Source organism: Ochotona princeps, chromosome 5 (assembly GCF_030435755.1).
Source record: "Ochotona princeps isolate mOchPri1 chromosome 5, mOchPri1.hap1, whole genome shotgun sequence".
Classification (NCBI taxonomy): domain Eukaryota; kingdom Metazoa; phylum Chordata; class Mammalia; order Lagomorpha; family Ochotonidae; genus Ochotona; species Ochotona princeps.
The window spans coordinates 24,625,332-24,642,591 of record NC_080836.1 but is presented as its reverse complement, the minus strand read 5'-3'; the positions used below and the strand labels follow the sequence as shown (position 1 = coordinate 24,642,591).

The 17,260-nt window shown below is 36.2% G+C and overlaps 1 protein-coding gene across 1 annotated transcript in view; it reads left to right on the top strand.

Moving 5' to 3' along the window:
• LRP1B (LDL receptor related protein 1B) overlaps window positions 1-17,260 on the top strand; it is a 1,366,825-nt gene that overhangs the window by 1,340,271 nt on the left and 9,294 nt on the right. Inside the window, exon 89 of the mRNA XM_058664204.1 lies at window positions 13,429-13,505. Coding sequence (XP_058520187.1) covers window positions 13,429-13,505 — 77 coding nt within the window. The remainder of the gene's footprint in view (window positions 1-13,428; window positions 13,506-17,260) is intronic.

Sequence of the window (17,260 nt, the reverse complement as noted above, 5' to 3'; positions counted from 1 at the left end):
CTGATCTGTGCTTAGACTTTTGACATGAAACATATTTCCTTTAAAAAAAAGATTTATTGGATAGACATACAGAGAGAAGAGACAGGAGAGAGAGGAGAGAGAGGAGAGAGAGAGAGAGAGGAAGATCTTCCATCTGATGATTCACTCCCCAAGAGACCACAACAGCTGGAGCTGCGCCGATCTGAGGCCAGGAGTTAGGAGCTTCTTCTGGGTGTTCCTCACAGGTATAGGGTCCCAAGGATTTGACCCATCCCTGACTGCTTTCCCAGGCCACAAGCATGGACCTGAATGGGAAGCAGGGCTGCAGGGATTAGAACAAGCGCCCATATGGGATCCCGGTGTGTTCAAGATGAGGACTTTAGCCACTAGGCCACTGTGCTGGGCCTGACATGAAACATATTTCTAAAGAACTGGCCTGGAAGTGCTGCTTTTTCTACTGCATGGCTCCTTTATATATAAGTCTATTTCTCAGCAGTAATGTTATAAAATCCTGCAAGTAGGATATTCTAATTGTTGGGCCTTGCAGCGTGGCCTAGCAGCTAAACTCCTCGCCTTGAACATGCCGGGATACCATATGGGCGCCAGTTCTAATCCCAGCAGCTCCACTTCCCATCCAGCTCCCTGCTTCTGGCCTGGGACAGCAGTCGAGGATGGCCCAATGCTTTGGGACACTGCACCCGTATGGGAGACCCAGAAGAAGTTCCAGGTTCCTGGCTCCTGATCGGCGCAGCACCAGCCGTTGCAGTCAATTGCGGAGTGAATCATCGGATGGAAGATCTTCCTCTCTATCTCTCCTCCTCTCTGTATATCTGACTTTGTAATAAAAATAAATAAATCTTTTTTTTTAAAAAAAAAGGATATTCTAATGTATTGGTTCTACCTCAACAGTTGATGCCCATATTGTGTTGTGATATGTGATCTCTTTTTTTTTTTTAAAAGATTTATTGTTATTGGAAAGCCGGATATACAGAGAGGAGGAGAGACAGAGAGGAAGATCTTCCATCCAATGTTTCACTCCCCAAGTGAGCCACACGGGCCAGTACGCGCCAATCCGATGCTGGGGACCCTCTTCCGGGTCTCCCACGCGGGTGCAGGGTCCCAAAGCTTTGGGCCGTCCTCGACTGCTTTCCCAGGCCACAAGCAGGGAGCTGGATGGGAAGTGGAGCTGCCAGGATTAGAACCGGCGCCCATATGGGATCCAGGGGTGTTCAAGGCGAGGACTTTGACAGCTAGGCCACGCCGCCGGGCCCATGAAATGTGATATCTTAAAAGGTAATGATATTTGAGGCCAGCATTTTGGCATAGAGTCAAGTTGCCACCTGTGAGGCCAGCAACCCGTATAGGCACTAATTCATGTCCCCACTTCTCCCCATTTGATGCCACTTCATAATAATGGTCTAGGAAAATGGTGAAAAATGTCCAGAGTGCTTGGGGCCCTGCTACCCTTGAAGGTGACGCAGAAGAAACTTCTGGCTTTTGGCTTCAGCTTGGCTCAACCCTGGTTGTTGGGACTGTTTGGACAGAGATTTAGAAGATAAAACCTTGATTCATTTTCTCTCTCTCTCTCTCTGCGTCTCTCAATATGACTTTCAATTAGATAAATACATCTTCAAAAAGGATAACACCTGGGTTATCATTTTTAGAATATAATACTTCAATAATGCACTTTGAAAGACTGAAAAACTAGGAAACTAGGAAAACTCATATATTTTACTATTACTTTGGAAATAATTTCTTATTTATATGAAGCCCACTAAAACTATAGTCTAATATTTCCTGCTGTCCTGCAACTCATTATAAATATTTCTAAATAAAGAACCTGATAGGCTTAATAGTCCATCTTAACTAGAATACTTAATTTAGTCCATTTGTTCTTTCCCTCACTTTTATTTGTTGATTGTAATATATAGGTATGGATTGCTTCTCAAAATAAACATGAAAAAAAGGAAAAAGTCAGATATAGGCCTTGCCTTTGAAGGGCCTGAGTATGTCAGACAAGAGGGGAGATTGCAAGTACATTGCGGATGGGAGTGACATAAAGCAAATGATACTACTGAGCAATAGTGTGAAACCATGAATTGACTCTCAGGACCGTGTATGCTTAGGTGGCAGTTTAAAATTTATTCTACAAGCACAAGATATTTGTGTGTAATGGGCACAGCCTTGTCACATCTTAGATATGTACCAACATGTAATGTAATAAGAGGAGTCTCTGTGTTTGGAGAAAAGTGATATCACAATGAATGTCAGTTTGCAATATAAAGGAGGTCAAATATTTCTGTAAATAAGATTCAGCAAAGAGTGTAGAGGAGTTGCCACATACATCTCTGGACTGCCACTCATGTTGATTGATCATTTTTTTCTGTGCCTCTCCTTTTTATCTTGCTGTAGAAATGTTAGTGGTGCCCATTTCTTACAGCTGTTTTGCAGATTAAAGAGTGCAGTGTGTAAAGTACATACCATATTGTTTTAACCACAATGAACACCTGTGAAAGCCACTGTAGACCAGAAATGAAACAGTCAGAAGCTGGTTTAATTTGAGATCCCAGAAATCTGCAAATGAAAAGCAAACTAAGGATTTTCAAAACATTCAAAAATTGCTTGTTATTGAAAATTAGACAAAATTCAAAGTAAGCTAGTTCCGATGGTGCTATGACAGTGGCAGTAACAGCCATTGGAAACTGCAAGAAAGGAATGGCTCAAATCTATTGAGTGATAACAAATTAAGAAGAGGATTACCATCATCAGTAATCTTAAAGATCAGACCCAGAAAACAGCTATATAAACGTGTTTTAACGAGACCTCTATACTGCAGGATATCGAGTGTGTATGTAAGTACCAAAGGAACAGTCATTATGAGACTCAACTGAATTTGGCACTTTGTCATTTCCTTTGGTTTTGTGATTGCTCCAATCTAGTTATTTTATTGAAAGTTCAGCATTATTTTTCAAGTCCTTAGAGTAAGAAATACATGAGGAAAAGTACAGGTATTACAGAAACCTTTGTTGAGGCTTTTGGGAGGAAGATAATGAGTTCTGTTTCTGTGACAGCTCTTTAAACGGTAAGAATTAATCCTCTACATGGTGACAGCTAATTAAGGCCTTGATTTCTCAAACTCTCGGCCTTGTTGAGAGGGGACCGTGCAATTTGTTCATCACTGGTCCTGCTGTCAGGCTGAGCAGCTCTCTTCCACATGGACCGGTGACCTTGTGGCCCCATACAGGATACCGGAGAAGAACCAAGGCAGTTGTCATGAGTGATTTTCAAACAGCTCATAAGTTTCAGCAGGGGTATTGAGCAGTTCAACTTTAGCCACCTGTGTTGTCCACATTTCAAGAGTCAGGTCATTGCATGTTCCCAATTTGCTTTCTACCACTTGGCATATTTTCAAAGCACAAAACGTGAAATGTGTGTGCAGTTTGGAACAGGAAAGCTAAGAAACCTGTCACATCAATATCTGTTCTTCATGATCCATAACAAACTGTAGTTTATTCTCACTTTCATTGTGCTATTCATGCTATAGGGAAAAAATGCAACATCGATAGATTGCTTTTCTGTACAAGATTGAACTCAAGTATGTGATTATGGAGAACAAGTAACATTGTTTAATTATTACACACATACAGATTGGACAGCCATTGTTATGTAGGATAAGTTATGCTATTTTCCCTTGATATGAAAAATATTCATGGGTTTTCATATAATCAGTACATAAGCATAACCAAAGAAACCAAATACAAGAATGTTTTTGCATTGTACAACTGTTAACTCTTTAATCATTTAAATTCCTTTCTATGCTACCACAGACAATTCCCAATTCTAAATGTTTTTAACAAACGCACTTAGGTTAGACTTTTCTTGTCATGGCAAGAACATCAGTTTCATAGTTTGCTGCATCAAACTGAACAGCATACAATTTACAACACTGGTTTAATAAATTTGAGTTTATCTGAGTTGCTAGAACATAATTATCCCAATTCCATAAATGGAAGAATTAACAGGTAAATGAATGAAAATAAAAAGGGTTGATCAAGTTCTAATATGTGAAACATTTTTGTAGCTAATTGACATTCCTTTTGATGAGAAATGACCGATGAGTGATAAGCTGGAAAGCACAGAGTGCGTGTGTATGAACAGCGTTCTTCCCGTACCTGAATCCATCCACTCATTTCTGTCAACCAGTAAACACTGACACGATATATTTACACTATGTCCTGAGAACTGCTCAAACAACTGCAAATGAAAATGTGAATAATTTCTAACTTTAAGTCAATTATAATCCAGTAACTGCAAAATATATATTGACATATTTAAATACACAAAGTACAAATGATGTTTTACATGGCTGTGACTATATGTTGAACAAATACATAAAGATATTTATAACTGATCTCAAACTTTAATTGCTCTGTTATGTAAAATACCACTGTAATATTTTAAACCCTTTTAGATTTACTTATACATTTGTCTCTACTTCTGAATTTAATTGTTGTATCATTACCTGCCATATGATTCTTCTCACCTTGAAGCTAAGAAAAGTAACCTAACACAATTAAGAAATATGAGTAAACATCATTTTCATAAACTTTGAGATGTTTCTGTCTGCAACATATTCCTATGTTATACAATCTGATGAATGTTTATGACATTAACGTTTAAATAGGATAAACCACAATTCATACTGAAACTAAATTGCAAAGAATTTTTTCTTTTATCATGAGCTATCCTGTTTCTTTTTATTGTCATTTCTGTTTTGAAACAACATATTTCTAAAAAACATTAAACTTTCTTTTCAAATGGCAGAGGTACAGGGAAAAGGAGAGATAGGGAGAGAGAGATGGAACACCCACAGCTGGATCACTCCTTAAATGGCCACAGCAGCCGGAGCTGGACCAATTGAAATCCAGAAGCCACAGGAGTCCTCACATTGGTTCAGGGTGCAAGGATTTGAGCCATTCTTTGCTGCTTTTCCAGACCATAAATAGGGAGGTACATCAGGATGCTGGCGCCACAGGTGGGACACTTGGACTGCTACGCCACAGCATTGGCCCCAACAATTAACATTTTTTTTAAAGATTTATTTTTATTACAAAGTCAGATATACAGAGAGGAAGATCATCCGTCCGATGATTCACTCCCCAAGTGAGCCGCAAAGGGCCGGTACGCACCAATCCGATGCCGGGAACCAGGGACCTCCTCCAGGTTTCCCACGCAGATGCAGGGTCCCAATGCACTGGGCCGTCCTCGACTGCTTTCCCAGGCCACAAGCAGGGAGCTGGATGGGAAGTGGAGCTGCCAGGATTAGAACCGGCGCCCATATGGGATCCAGGGGCGTTCAAGGGGAGGACTTTAGCCGCTAGGCCACGCCGCCGGGCCCAACAATTAACATTTTTGAAAAATCTTTTGAAAATACTAGTCCTAGCTTTTGATGATGTTCAAGTAGTGTTAATTAGAATACAGTGTGACACTAATTCAAAATTTCAACATACCTTTAACCATTAGAAATTGCTTTTGTGCCCCAAAAGTTGCATGTTGCATTTTTATAAACATATGGGAATCACCAAAAACAAAATCTTGTAACTAGAAGAAAGATTATGATTATATGTCAAAAGGAAAGTTGTTTTCAGTAAGTGGAATTTATTTCTCAGTGTTTCAGACTACAAATTAACCAAGTGGCTAATGTAAGCATCACTATTTTATCAGATGAATGAGTTGAATACTATTATATGAAAGTGAACTGAATATTTTAGAAAATCGTAGGGGTCCGTGCTATTGGTATAGTGGATGAGGCAGCTAAAACCCTTACAGTCTCTGGTTCAAGTCCCAGCTGCTCCATTTCAAATGCACTTGGAAAGCAGTTCCCTCTGTTGTACTTGGGAAAGTAGCAGAGAATGGCCTAAGTCCTTGAAGTCCTGTACACTCGTGGGAGACAGAGTAGTGTGGCTCCTGGATTCTGGCTTCAGATGGTTCCAATTGTGGCTAATACAGTCATTTGGAAAGTGAAACAGTGGATTGAAGATTTCTCTCTCCCTCTGTCTCTTCCCTTCCCTCTCTATAACTCTGCTGTTTAAATCTTTTACAAAAATAAATAGAATTACAAGTGGAACCTCAAACATAGTCACTCACTCAAAATTTCGTTCCAACACTTTTGCTATCCTACCATTGTCACAGATCCACACAGGATTGGCTTAAATAATATTTAACAGTTGCAGTTGGATATTGCTGCATATCCATACCAGTTTCAATCTTGACCTTTTGCACTTCAGAAGCCTTAAGACTATGAAGAATTTCTGCTGAATTTTCACTGAAAATTGTGCTAAAATATGAAGTATTCAGTTACCAAACCAATTGGTGTGTGTGGTAGTGAGCACTGAGTTTTTTCTACATCATTGTGTTTTTAAACAAACATTTTTTTTCTATTGCTGACTTTAGATGCAGTGTGTACTGTAGATTTATTTTAAAAAAAAGATTTACATATGTTTATTGGAAAGGTATATTTACAGAGACAAGGAGAGACAGAGAGATGGGTCTTTCATCCACTGGTTTGCTCCCCAAGTAGCCGGAAACCAGGAGGCAGGAATTTCAGGTCTCCCAGGTGAGTGCAGGGTTCCGTGGCTTTGAGCCATCATATGGTGCTCTTCCAGGCTACAAGCAAGGAGCAGAATGGGAAGAGGAGCAGCCAGGATATGAATCGGTGGCCATATGTGATCCTAGCACATGCAAAGCGAGGATTTAGTCACTAGGCTATAGCACTGAGTATGCTCATTGTGTTTCTAAACCACTTTCACATTTGACCATTTTACTTGGAAGATTCATGCAAGTGTTGCAGCCTACACTGAGTTTTGTATTCTAGTTATAGTAATAGAATATTAGCCACTGTTTGTAACATAATATCCTACTTTTATGTCTCAGATTTCTTCCACATTACTTAATACGAATTTTACACTTGTTTCTTTTTAGTTGATGCATGTAATATATTTAAACAGAATTCATCTTCTCACTCTAAAACTACCTGATTTCTTTGTGATTGCTTTCAACAAAACTTCCTGTAGGATGTCTAGATGGCCAAATTTTCCCATTGCTAGATGTTCTATTCTTTTAGTACTTTTCAGTAATCATTTTATATTCCATTGGTTATTTCTGCGTAAGTGAACTGTGTAGAATTTAATGCTTAAATATTTTCAATTTAAACCCACTTTTTAAATTTCATTCTATGGATAATTTCTCATTAAATTATTTCAATTTTTCCTTTGTATTTTTCCTGTTTATTAAAGTGAATAATGTTAACCATTCCATTTTATTGATTTTTTTCTTTCATGACCATATCTGCAAATGAAAAATCTTAGTAATATGTACCTTTCCTGAATAACTGTTGGTTACAACTTATTAAATGTAACAATCTATCTTTAATTTATGACAATAACACTTTTCAGAAATGAACTATTTCTGATCACATTTTCTTGATGTTAATGTGGGATTGGCTTGGTTAGTTAACACATTAAAAAGTAGTTTAATGTTTTTCCACATGGCATTATTAACATGGTATAGACCTGGGTAAGTCTGGTTAGTATAATGAACATAAATGCAAGGTATTTCCTTAAGGTCTTTGATAAAAATGAATAACATCTGATTACTGCTGTGTAAGAAGTAGCAGGTGAATGGGGCTTATGAACACTGCCAAATATATAGAAATCATAATCTCAAGTAATTTTTAAAAATCATCTTGTGTGTAAAATGTAGAGCAAATTGTGAAAGTTCTAAATTGTGTTAGTGGAATAAAAATAAGGTTGTATGTATTGTTTTTATACTTTGGACAAATATGTAAGTGGCCATTCTTCCCAGTTTTGTTACGCACAAGTACAGTATTTTGGAATCACCAGAAAATGAGAAATTTCTAATAAGAAGGCTATTACTATCCTCCAAAATATCCCTCAGTGTCTCTACTAGAGAGTTAACCATGGTATTTACCATAGGACTGAAACAATATGGTGATTTTTACCATCCTAAAAGGTAAAGAATGTATTTATTTGCATTTGACCAAATAATATTTGACTTTAATATTCAGAGCATGGTCCTCACCTGGACATGAGCAAGTGAAAAAAGCATTTTTATCCACTCTTACACTTAACGAATCATGGCCTTGTTAAAATAAACAGGTATACATATTGTCTGATCTCATATTTTTCATTTACCACTCACTGATTGTGCTTATTTGGGCAGCTGATTTGAAAGTGAATTTTCTCATTTCAGCAATGGGAAATTCCTACTCCTAAAAAAATTTGAAGAAAGGGTGTAGTTTTGTAAGAAAGCACCTGTCTTAGGATCAGACACAGACATCAGCATTGCTTAATTGACCATTATTTAAAATTTCTCATGAGGCAGAAAACATTAAATGATTTTAAAAATTAAGAATGAAGTGAATTTTTCTTGGAAGGCTACAGAATTGTAGCAGTTAAAGAAGCATTTCATATAAATTGAGTAGGCGAATGAATAAATATATAAATTATCTGTTCAGAAATACAAGGAACATTTTGCAGTTTGCCATCTTGCTACCTGTATAGGAAAGGGTTTGAAAGGGTTTGAAAGGTACAAGGGGAGAGAGAGGGTTGACATTACAAGTTCAGAGTCAGATAAATGTAAACATGTTCTGAACTCGTGATGTGTGAAATTTGTAAAATTAATATATTTGGAGTTGCATTTGGCTTTCATTTTTTTTAATATAAGAAACTACCTTTGCAAAATTTGATGCACAATATGTAGTCATGAGATGAGAAATTTGGAGCCTGAGACCCACGTGGTATCAAACACAATCTTCTCATGGTTTCTCTAACTTCTTTTTCTCATTTTTTTTCCCTGTGTGGAGAAAGAAAATGATTTCTTATAAGATTTTTTTAATGCCCCATCATCATTATTATTAAAGGCAGTCTCACATACATATGTAAGAGAAGCAGCTCAATTTCAAATTGTTTTATGCTTTATCTTTGAACTTCACTGTGGTCAGAAGAGTCTCACGACCTTTAAATTTTATGAAAAAAAAAAAAAAGGTCCAGCGACTAACCTTACTATTTTAAGTCCTCCCAAAGTGAACAGCTCAGGACCATGTTTCTGTGAAATGAGGCAAGCTCATGGAAATTGATCATTATTACTTTGGAGGATAGTAACTAAGATTTTAACACATGTTAAGGGTGTTATATGTGATTTTAATTCTCTTTGTAATAACCATTTTACTTCTACATAGCTATCATTACTTTAGACAATTTAATTATATGTCATTTTTGTGCTATTAAGGATAGTAACTTTTGTGTTAAAGGTTTCTTGTCTCATTATCTATGCCAGTATTATTTTGATATTGTAAAAGTGTTTATTGTGCTTGCCTAATAACACCTGCACACTACTGCCTTTGCATGGGATTTTATTCTGCACTGCTGAAAATCACAGTTTGAGAAAATAATTATAGTTCCATAATAATGGCTGAGACTAAAATAAATGAACTAATCATGTGTTTCAAATGAAAATTAATTACATTAAATAAACAAAGATGCCCATCAGATAGTCAGAACCTTCTAATAACGTCCACCACATCTATTTAATCTTTTGAACCTTCTTGCTCAGCATGGTTATTATTTTCCGTTTAAGAACAAAAATAATGAATAATATTTGGCATAAGAACAAACTCTGTGGGAAATATGATAATAACTTATCTTAATAACTTATCTTAATTATTTCTTAAAGTGCTTTTTGTGAATTACTTGCATCAGATTTACATTGTTAAAGTGTGAACTTCTGGCCAAGAGTCCAAGGTGGTTAATGAAGTCTCTATTACAGAGGACCCCGGACCTTGAATTGTCATAAATTGTCAGCCTGATAATTTTTCTATCCTAGAGCATAAAGGAACTGTTGTAAAAATTGCTACAATCAAGAGCATTTTATGTACATTGTTAGTATGGAAATAGAAGATTAAGAATAAAATGCAGCATTTTTTCCCTCTCAGCCTAACGGGAAAGTCAACGTATGTTAGTGCAATAGCCTTTGCAAGGCGGCTAATTTCTGTATGAAGCTATAAGGGCAGTACGTCCAGATGATAATATAAGAAATAGGATTAAAAAAATAGGGATCAGCAGTGTGGCTCAGTGAGTTAAGTCATTTCTTAAGATGCCTGGCTCCCATTCATGCAGTACCTGGAATGGAGTAAGCCCTCTGCTTCCTCTCCAGCTTCCTGCTAATGCACCTGTGAGACAGCAGATGGTGTTGTGCTTGGATCCCTGAAACACAGATTGTAGAACTGAATGGAATTCTGGGCTCCTAGTTTAAGCCATGCCCATCCCTGGCTGGTGTAGGTAATTTGAAAGTGAACCCACAGGAGGAAGTGGATGTTCTCTGTGTCTTTTTCTGTCTCTGTCATTCTGCACTTCATGTAAGCTAACAAAAAGATAACTAGTTGTCCATCCCTGATCCAACAATGTTTAGTTAAAACCCACAGACTGAATAATTAAATATTTTAGAATGGTGTAGCAATCAGCACATTAAGACAAAATACTTTTATCGTTTTAACCTAAAGGTCATTGGAAAGCAGCTAGAGGATGATTTTTAAATAAATGATATGTGGATGATTTTAAAAGGGAAAACTTTTCTACGGGCCTAACTTGAAGGTAATTGTTCCTGGATGAAAGGTAGGGAAAGTGGATCGCAAGGGAGCAGATTAAAGACGAACCAGAATGTGGGCTATGGATTTTCCTTCAGGAATAATGAAAATGAGACAGATGCCAGAGAAATTATAGTCAGCATGGTTATGCAAATAATTCAGTGAAAAATCGGACAGGAAATTTTGATGATCCGCACATATTCCAATTCTTAAATGCTTGGCCATTAATGACTTTGATTATTGTAGTCTACTTATAGTGTGAGGATTTATGAATTTCTATTAAGTTGGCAAAAAAAATTACTTGATCTTAAATCAACCATTGAAAGAACTTGTGGAGCAGCAAATGCCTTAAATTGTAATTTTGTAAGGTAGGCAACAAGAATGATGATTTCTATTTGATTTAATATCTCAGAAGAGATTATTTTTAAGACTGTAACAAATGCAGAACAGTAGAACATATATTATCTTTGGCTATAAAACATTGTATCAGGAGGATAAGCAGAATTGCAAGGTGATCATCATCTGATTAAGGTGTATAACTGTTATAATTAATTATTTCTCCCTTACATGTATAATAAGTCATATAGTCCCTGGATATTAGCAATTAAATATGCTTCCAAACTTTAAAAGAGAAAAGGGTTATACTTATGAGAATGTGGCATCAGTATGTTTCAGAAACTAGGTTTCAAACCATAGATAAACTAGAAAAGCATACCACAGAGTTGACAAATACCACTTGTCCTACTTTAATACATTACTACATGCTGCCTCTCCTTTTTGTTTAGAAATCTTGCTTTATCATCTGGAATTTTAAAAGCATGTTTTCTGTAGCTTAAGCATGTAACACATATAATGTTTAATATATAATCTGATCAATTAGGATGTCAGCCCATTTCCTGAGCATAACAACTTTCAGTTTTCAAAGCATTTCTGTATAACAATGAGACCAAAGGCTTTTTTTTTCTCAAATGTAACAATAAAAACCTCTCTCTGATCATTGCACTTATTTAAGATGAATCTTGATTTAGTTTGTTTTGAACAAGGTAACCTAAAGAGTACATTTTGAAATTTTATCAATAATTCAATGTAACCAAATACATGTCACCTTCACACATCAATTATACAAATATTATGTTTTCATTGGACCGTAAGATTTGGCAGACAAAAACAAAAATAAATTTGAAGTCATCAAAATTCATTCTGAAAACAAGTTCCCAAAATGTTCCTAAACATCTTTCTTTGGATTATTGGTGTTCTCTCTGTGAGGTGTTGAAAGTGTTATAACTATCAGATCATTCATTTGCAAAAGAAAAAAAACCAACAATTTAGGAAGAAAAGAATTTATTTTAAAAAGTCAATTATATCCTTGTGTATTCACTTTATTATAGTTGCATGATGTGTTCATTTCACTCTCTCTCTTCAGTAATAGTCAGAGATTGAATTAAAATGTATTTATGTATAAATAATTTACTTGCAGAATTTATAATATGAAACATAGAAAATCAGAGGTTTTATGTTAACTGATCAAAAATCTAGTTTAATGCATGAGTGCTTACTTGAGTCATAACATAAATGATATTAATTTTCATCTAAGTCATGTTCCATAGTCATAGTTTTATAATTTATCATTTTTAATAGTAACATGATTGTTAAGTTATACTAAAGTTGATATATTTCTTTTTAAATGAATGTGCTCACAATGTGAGCTTATCTGTATTGATGATTGTATGAGAAGTTGTATTTTATGACACAAAAGCAGCTACCAGGACCAGCTTCATGAGTATCACACATGATGCTCATGGCATCACAGACCTTGTTCAGAAAACAGCTTCAGCTGTCTGAATTGGCTCTGACAGAATTGGCAGTGAGCTTGAAATTGCAGTTATTTCGTTTGGCCTACAGTGCCTAGAGAGATCCATTTGGAATGGTTGTGGAAGCTGTTCTTTTATTGTGCACAACTATTCTTCATGTGCTGCTATTTGACAGCCATTTTAAGTAATAACAGAAGTTGATTAAATTGTTTCTCTATGAATTTCCTCTGACAGATGCATAGAGGCATCCAGTGTTAGCCAATAAGAGACACTGTTCACATTACAACTGTCCCAACTTTCATTCTGATGCAACCAGCTAATTATGTATTTGTTATTTGTGTTCAAAGAATATTGTTTTTTGCAAATATATTATTTCTATGCCCTGTGAACTTCTCATATTAATGTCATGGTACCTATATTGGGAAAGCAACTCTTATAACAAACTTGGCATGTTTTTTGTTTTTAAATCACGCATACAGACATACGATTTTAAGCAAGAAAGCACTGTACTTCCCTTTATATAATGAGGAAAGTACAATCTATAGCTTGAGCTGTGAGATTAACGACGACTTGCTGTTTGGCGTCTAATTTCACTTGGGATGTAGAACAAAAAAAAATCATGGGAATTTATTGCAAAAGGACTTGTTTCAATACAAATTCATGTTTTATGAGTAATTTTTAATACCTCAAGTTGATTTCTAATTCTTAATTAGGGCTTCACTTTTAAGTTTAAACTACAATAAACCAAAAAAAGTATAAATGTAAGATCTCGAAGTTTTTTTGTTAAGTGAGGTCCACTTGAAGTTACACTCAGCATACTGCTAATACACAAGACATTAGCAGAAATCTCTACACCTATTTGTGAATTTTGGATGATGGTTCCCTTATCATTTCATTGGGTTGATGTTAATGCTTTAGCAGCCTTGTGGATGTGGCTGTTCACTGATCTTTTCTGTTGTTGCTTGGCTGTTCTAGGTGTTCCACCAACTGGTCAGGCACCCAGTGCGAGAGGCCAGCCCCAAAGAGCAGCAAGTCTGACCATATCAGCACACGTAAGTTCCCAAGATGAGCATGTTGAGTGGTCTCCTAAGTACGGATGGTCTCCTCTAAGTATAGAAACTTTATTTTCTTCTTCTTGTTGTATCATTATTAATGGAGATGAGTCTTAGGAAATCTTTGACCCTGCTTTTCATATGAGATCTACTGTAGCAGGATCAAGAGCTTTTGAAAAATTGTGCCCTGAGCTCTAATCTGGAGACAGAGGCTAGCATTTATTTGCTTTTGGAAGCAGGGAGAGTTCATCTCAAGCCTGGCAAGTTACCAGTTGAAGGGATAAAGGGAGCTCTGATTTAAAAAATAGTGGAATTTAGATGTGATCCCCTAATTATGACAGACATACTAAATGAGAAAATAGTAGGGAAAATGGAGTCAGCAGTATATAGAAACTCCTTATAATCTGAACTAATAATTGTTGCTATAAAAATATTAACCACTTGGAAATAAGCTGTTTTAAAAAAAAAACACACATAACTGCAAACTTATCATGAGCTTTTTATGAAGTGTCCATCAGCTATGAAGCCTTCAAACAGCACAACTGCTGTGCAGATGCTCCAGGAAGAAAAATAATGCCATCCTTTAATTAGAGCAGAGTGTACTGCCTTGTAGTGCTTGTCAGTGCGTTGTGGAAGAAAGATTCAGAATTGATCAGTTACCCTCAAGGAGAAGTAACTTAACACTTAATTCTTACAAGTATCAAGTTAACTTATTGTTTCTTTGTCTTTAATGTGCATGTTTTAATGTAAAGTACAGTTCAGTATTTCTTTTTCATGCAAGTAAGTCTCTTTTGTGCAGCCATAACTGCAGAACTATCTATGTTATATTACCTCTGTGTTATATTCTCTAATCAATTTAAATGATGTCACAAAGATTTTCAAAGTAAGACAATAAACTAAAGTTCCAATTACCATTAGTATTTTTAACTTTACAATCAATGGAGAACATTTGAAAGATTTGTAGTGTTTATTGAGTGGTAAATACATTTCTATGTTTTTTTTTTAAAGATTTCTTTTGTTTATTTTTTTGTTTGAGCGGTAAAGTTATAGAAAATCTGTGAGGAAAAAGACGTATAGGCAGAAATCTCCCATACCCTGGTTTACTCCCTAAGTTGACATAATGCCCAGACTGAAGCTTGGAGTCAGGAGATTCATCAGGGTCTCCAATGGGGGAGCAGGTCCCCGTGGACTAAGGCCTTTTTCCTCGGGCTTTCGCAAAGCACATTAGTAGGGGACTAGAGTAGAAACTGAAGACAGCCACTAGAATTGGTACCCTTAGGAATTCCAACATTGCACAGAGGCTTAACCCAGTATACCAAAATACATTACTTAAAACTTAGCATTTCTTTTCCTAGTCCTTTACTACTCGGTAAGAAACATTTCATAAACATAAACCAGAAAGCACACTGTTCTTGAGTGACAAAGAACCAACACTACCAGAGTCTTAAATGTACAGTTTCTGTATGCCACATATTCCCAGTGTTCATTCGTCCACATGAGCTTTCTCCTTCCCCTCAGAAGAGTTTTCGTATCTTTAGCTTCTAACGTTTGAAAATGAAATCAGGTAAGTCAGTATGAACTTTTTTGAGAAACAGCAGGTAAGTGTGATCAAAAATTCATGGATAATGGGAGACATCAACGGTTGGATGTTGAGATTTTTCACACCAAAATACAATTGTGTTTACATTTCACTTTCTCCAAATTTCTGAAATTGTCTCATATGTCTAGGATAAATAATCTGGACACTAACATCTGAATTTGTAGGGATGAGGTCAGCAACAGTTGGCTACATAGCCCTTTGGTTTCAACACTGAATGGATATGTTTCCCTTATGTCATAGAAGAGAGATAGCCTTAGGGAAGCTATGGACCAAAAAAATTAAGAGATGAGACTAATATGCTGTGGCTAGTATGATTTACAGAAGCCAAGGAACAGAAAGAGAAAATGTAATTCCTTGACTCTCACTTAGGATCTAGGGCACATTTGAATTTTGAATGATATTTTGTGAACAAGTTATAAAATGTAGCAATTTCTAAAAGCATTTGTAAATGGAAAATCTATTTGAAGTTACGATGCTGTAAGATGCACCAATTGTATATGACATTTCCAAGATAAGTTAGTTTAACTTTTACTTACTGGCAATTTTTAAATAAAAATATATGTAAGACACCTAGCCATTTAGACAGTTAAAAATAATTTTAATTATCCATGAAATTTCTGAAAATAAAGGAAAAAGAGTAGAGTACCAATGGTCTTCTCAAATTCTGTTTAAGGTTCATGGTGTTTGAGCACTGGTTTCTAGCAGGATGGCCTTTACTGGAGGAATGGACCTTCTGACCATTTCCATAATGCGCAAACTCCCTTATAAGAATATGCCTCCAATTTACATGTTGCAGAAGTAAAAGAGAAAAAGTGAGCAAAAGTAGCTGCAAATGGTCACAAGCCTTTCAAGAGATTTTGAGGCTCTACCTTCCATCAATGTTTTAGAACCATTAAATTTAATGGAAGTATCAATACACTGTGAAAGGGCTGTTAGCTACATAAATGTCAAATTATCAGAGACTTGAGCAAAGTCGGCCAGGTAATAACTGTTATGAGGTATTTATCATTGGACATTGCTCCTTAGAAAAACTTGCCTTACAGCTCTAGAAAGAGTAAAGTAGTAGTCAGAATTCTCTATCCTAAGAGAAGAGGATTACTTTGATTTTGGGGGAGTCAAATCTACTGGTTTGTGAATGACCTTCAGGTGCCCCCCAAATTACACATCTGTTGCTCCAATGCAGATGCATATGATAGATAAGTTCTCAAATCTTTGATTCCAAATGTGACAAATATTCCATCATCACTGGATGGTGATATGGTGGAAAAAACCTGTCTCTATATCTTCCAAATTACTTTGAACCTATCATGAAATCTACCTTTCCAATTTAGACACAGCATTATTAATCATTTCTAAGAATTGATAAATATGTTTTCTGATACTTCATTTTTTTTAAGTATGTATGTATTTGAGAAGCATAATTACAGAAAGGGATAGAGAAAGAGATTTAATCCACAGTCTCACTTCCCAAATGTTGCAATGGTCAGAACTGTGCCAGGCTGAAATCAAAAGCCAGAAGCTTCAACTGGCTCGCTCATGTGATGGGAAGGACCCCAGGTATTTGGGCAGTATTCTACTGCTTTCCACAGGCACATAAGTGTTAGGCTGGAATAGCAGAGCATCCAGGACAACTAAATGATGTCCATATGGACATCATAAATAGCAGCTTAACCCACTGTGCTACAATGCCAGGCCATGTACCTGGATTTTCCCTAGAAGCTAAAAAATTACCTAAGAATCAAAATAATTTTAATTTATTTTTATTGGAAAGACAGATCAGATTTACAAAGGGAAGGAGAGACAGAGAAAGATATTTCATCCACTGATTCTCTCCCCCAAATGGTCGCATCAAGCAGAGCTGAGATAATGTGAAGCCAGCAGCTTCTTCCAAATCTCCCATGTGGGTGTAGGTTCCCAAGGCTTTGGGTCATCCTAAACTGCTTTCCCAGACCACTGGGATCCTGGCACATGCAAGGTAAATACTTAGCCACTGAGCTATTGCACCAAAACCAGAATCAAAATACTTCAACACAGAAAAAAAATACCTGATTATCTTTCAACTAAAATCTCTAACAAAGAGATATAGCTGAAATATGCAAATAAAGAAGATGGATCTGAAAAATACACAAAGCTTTGCCTTTGCTGTGATTTCCTG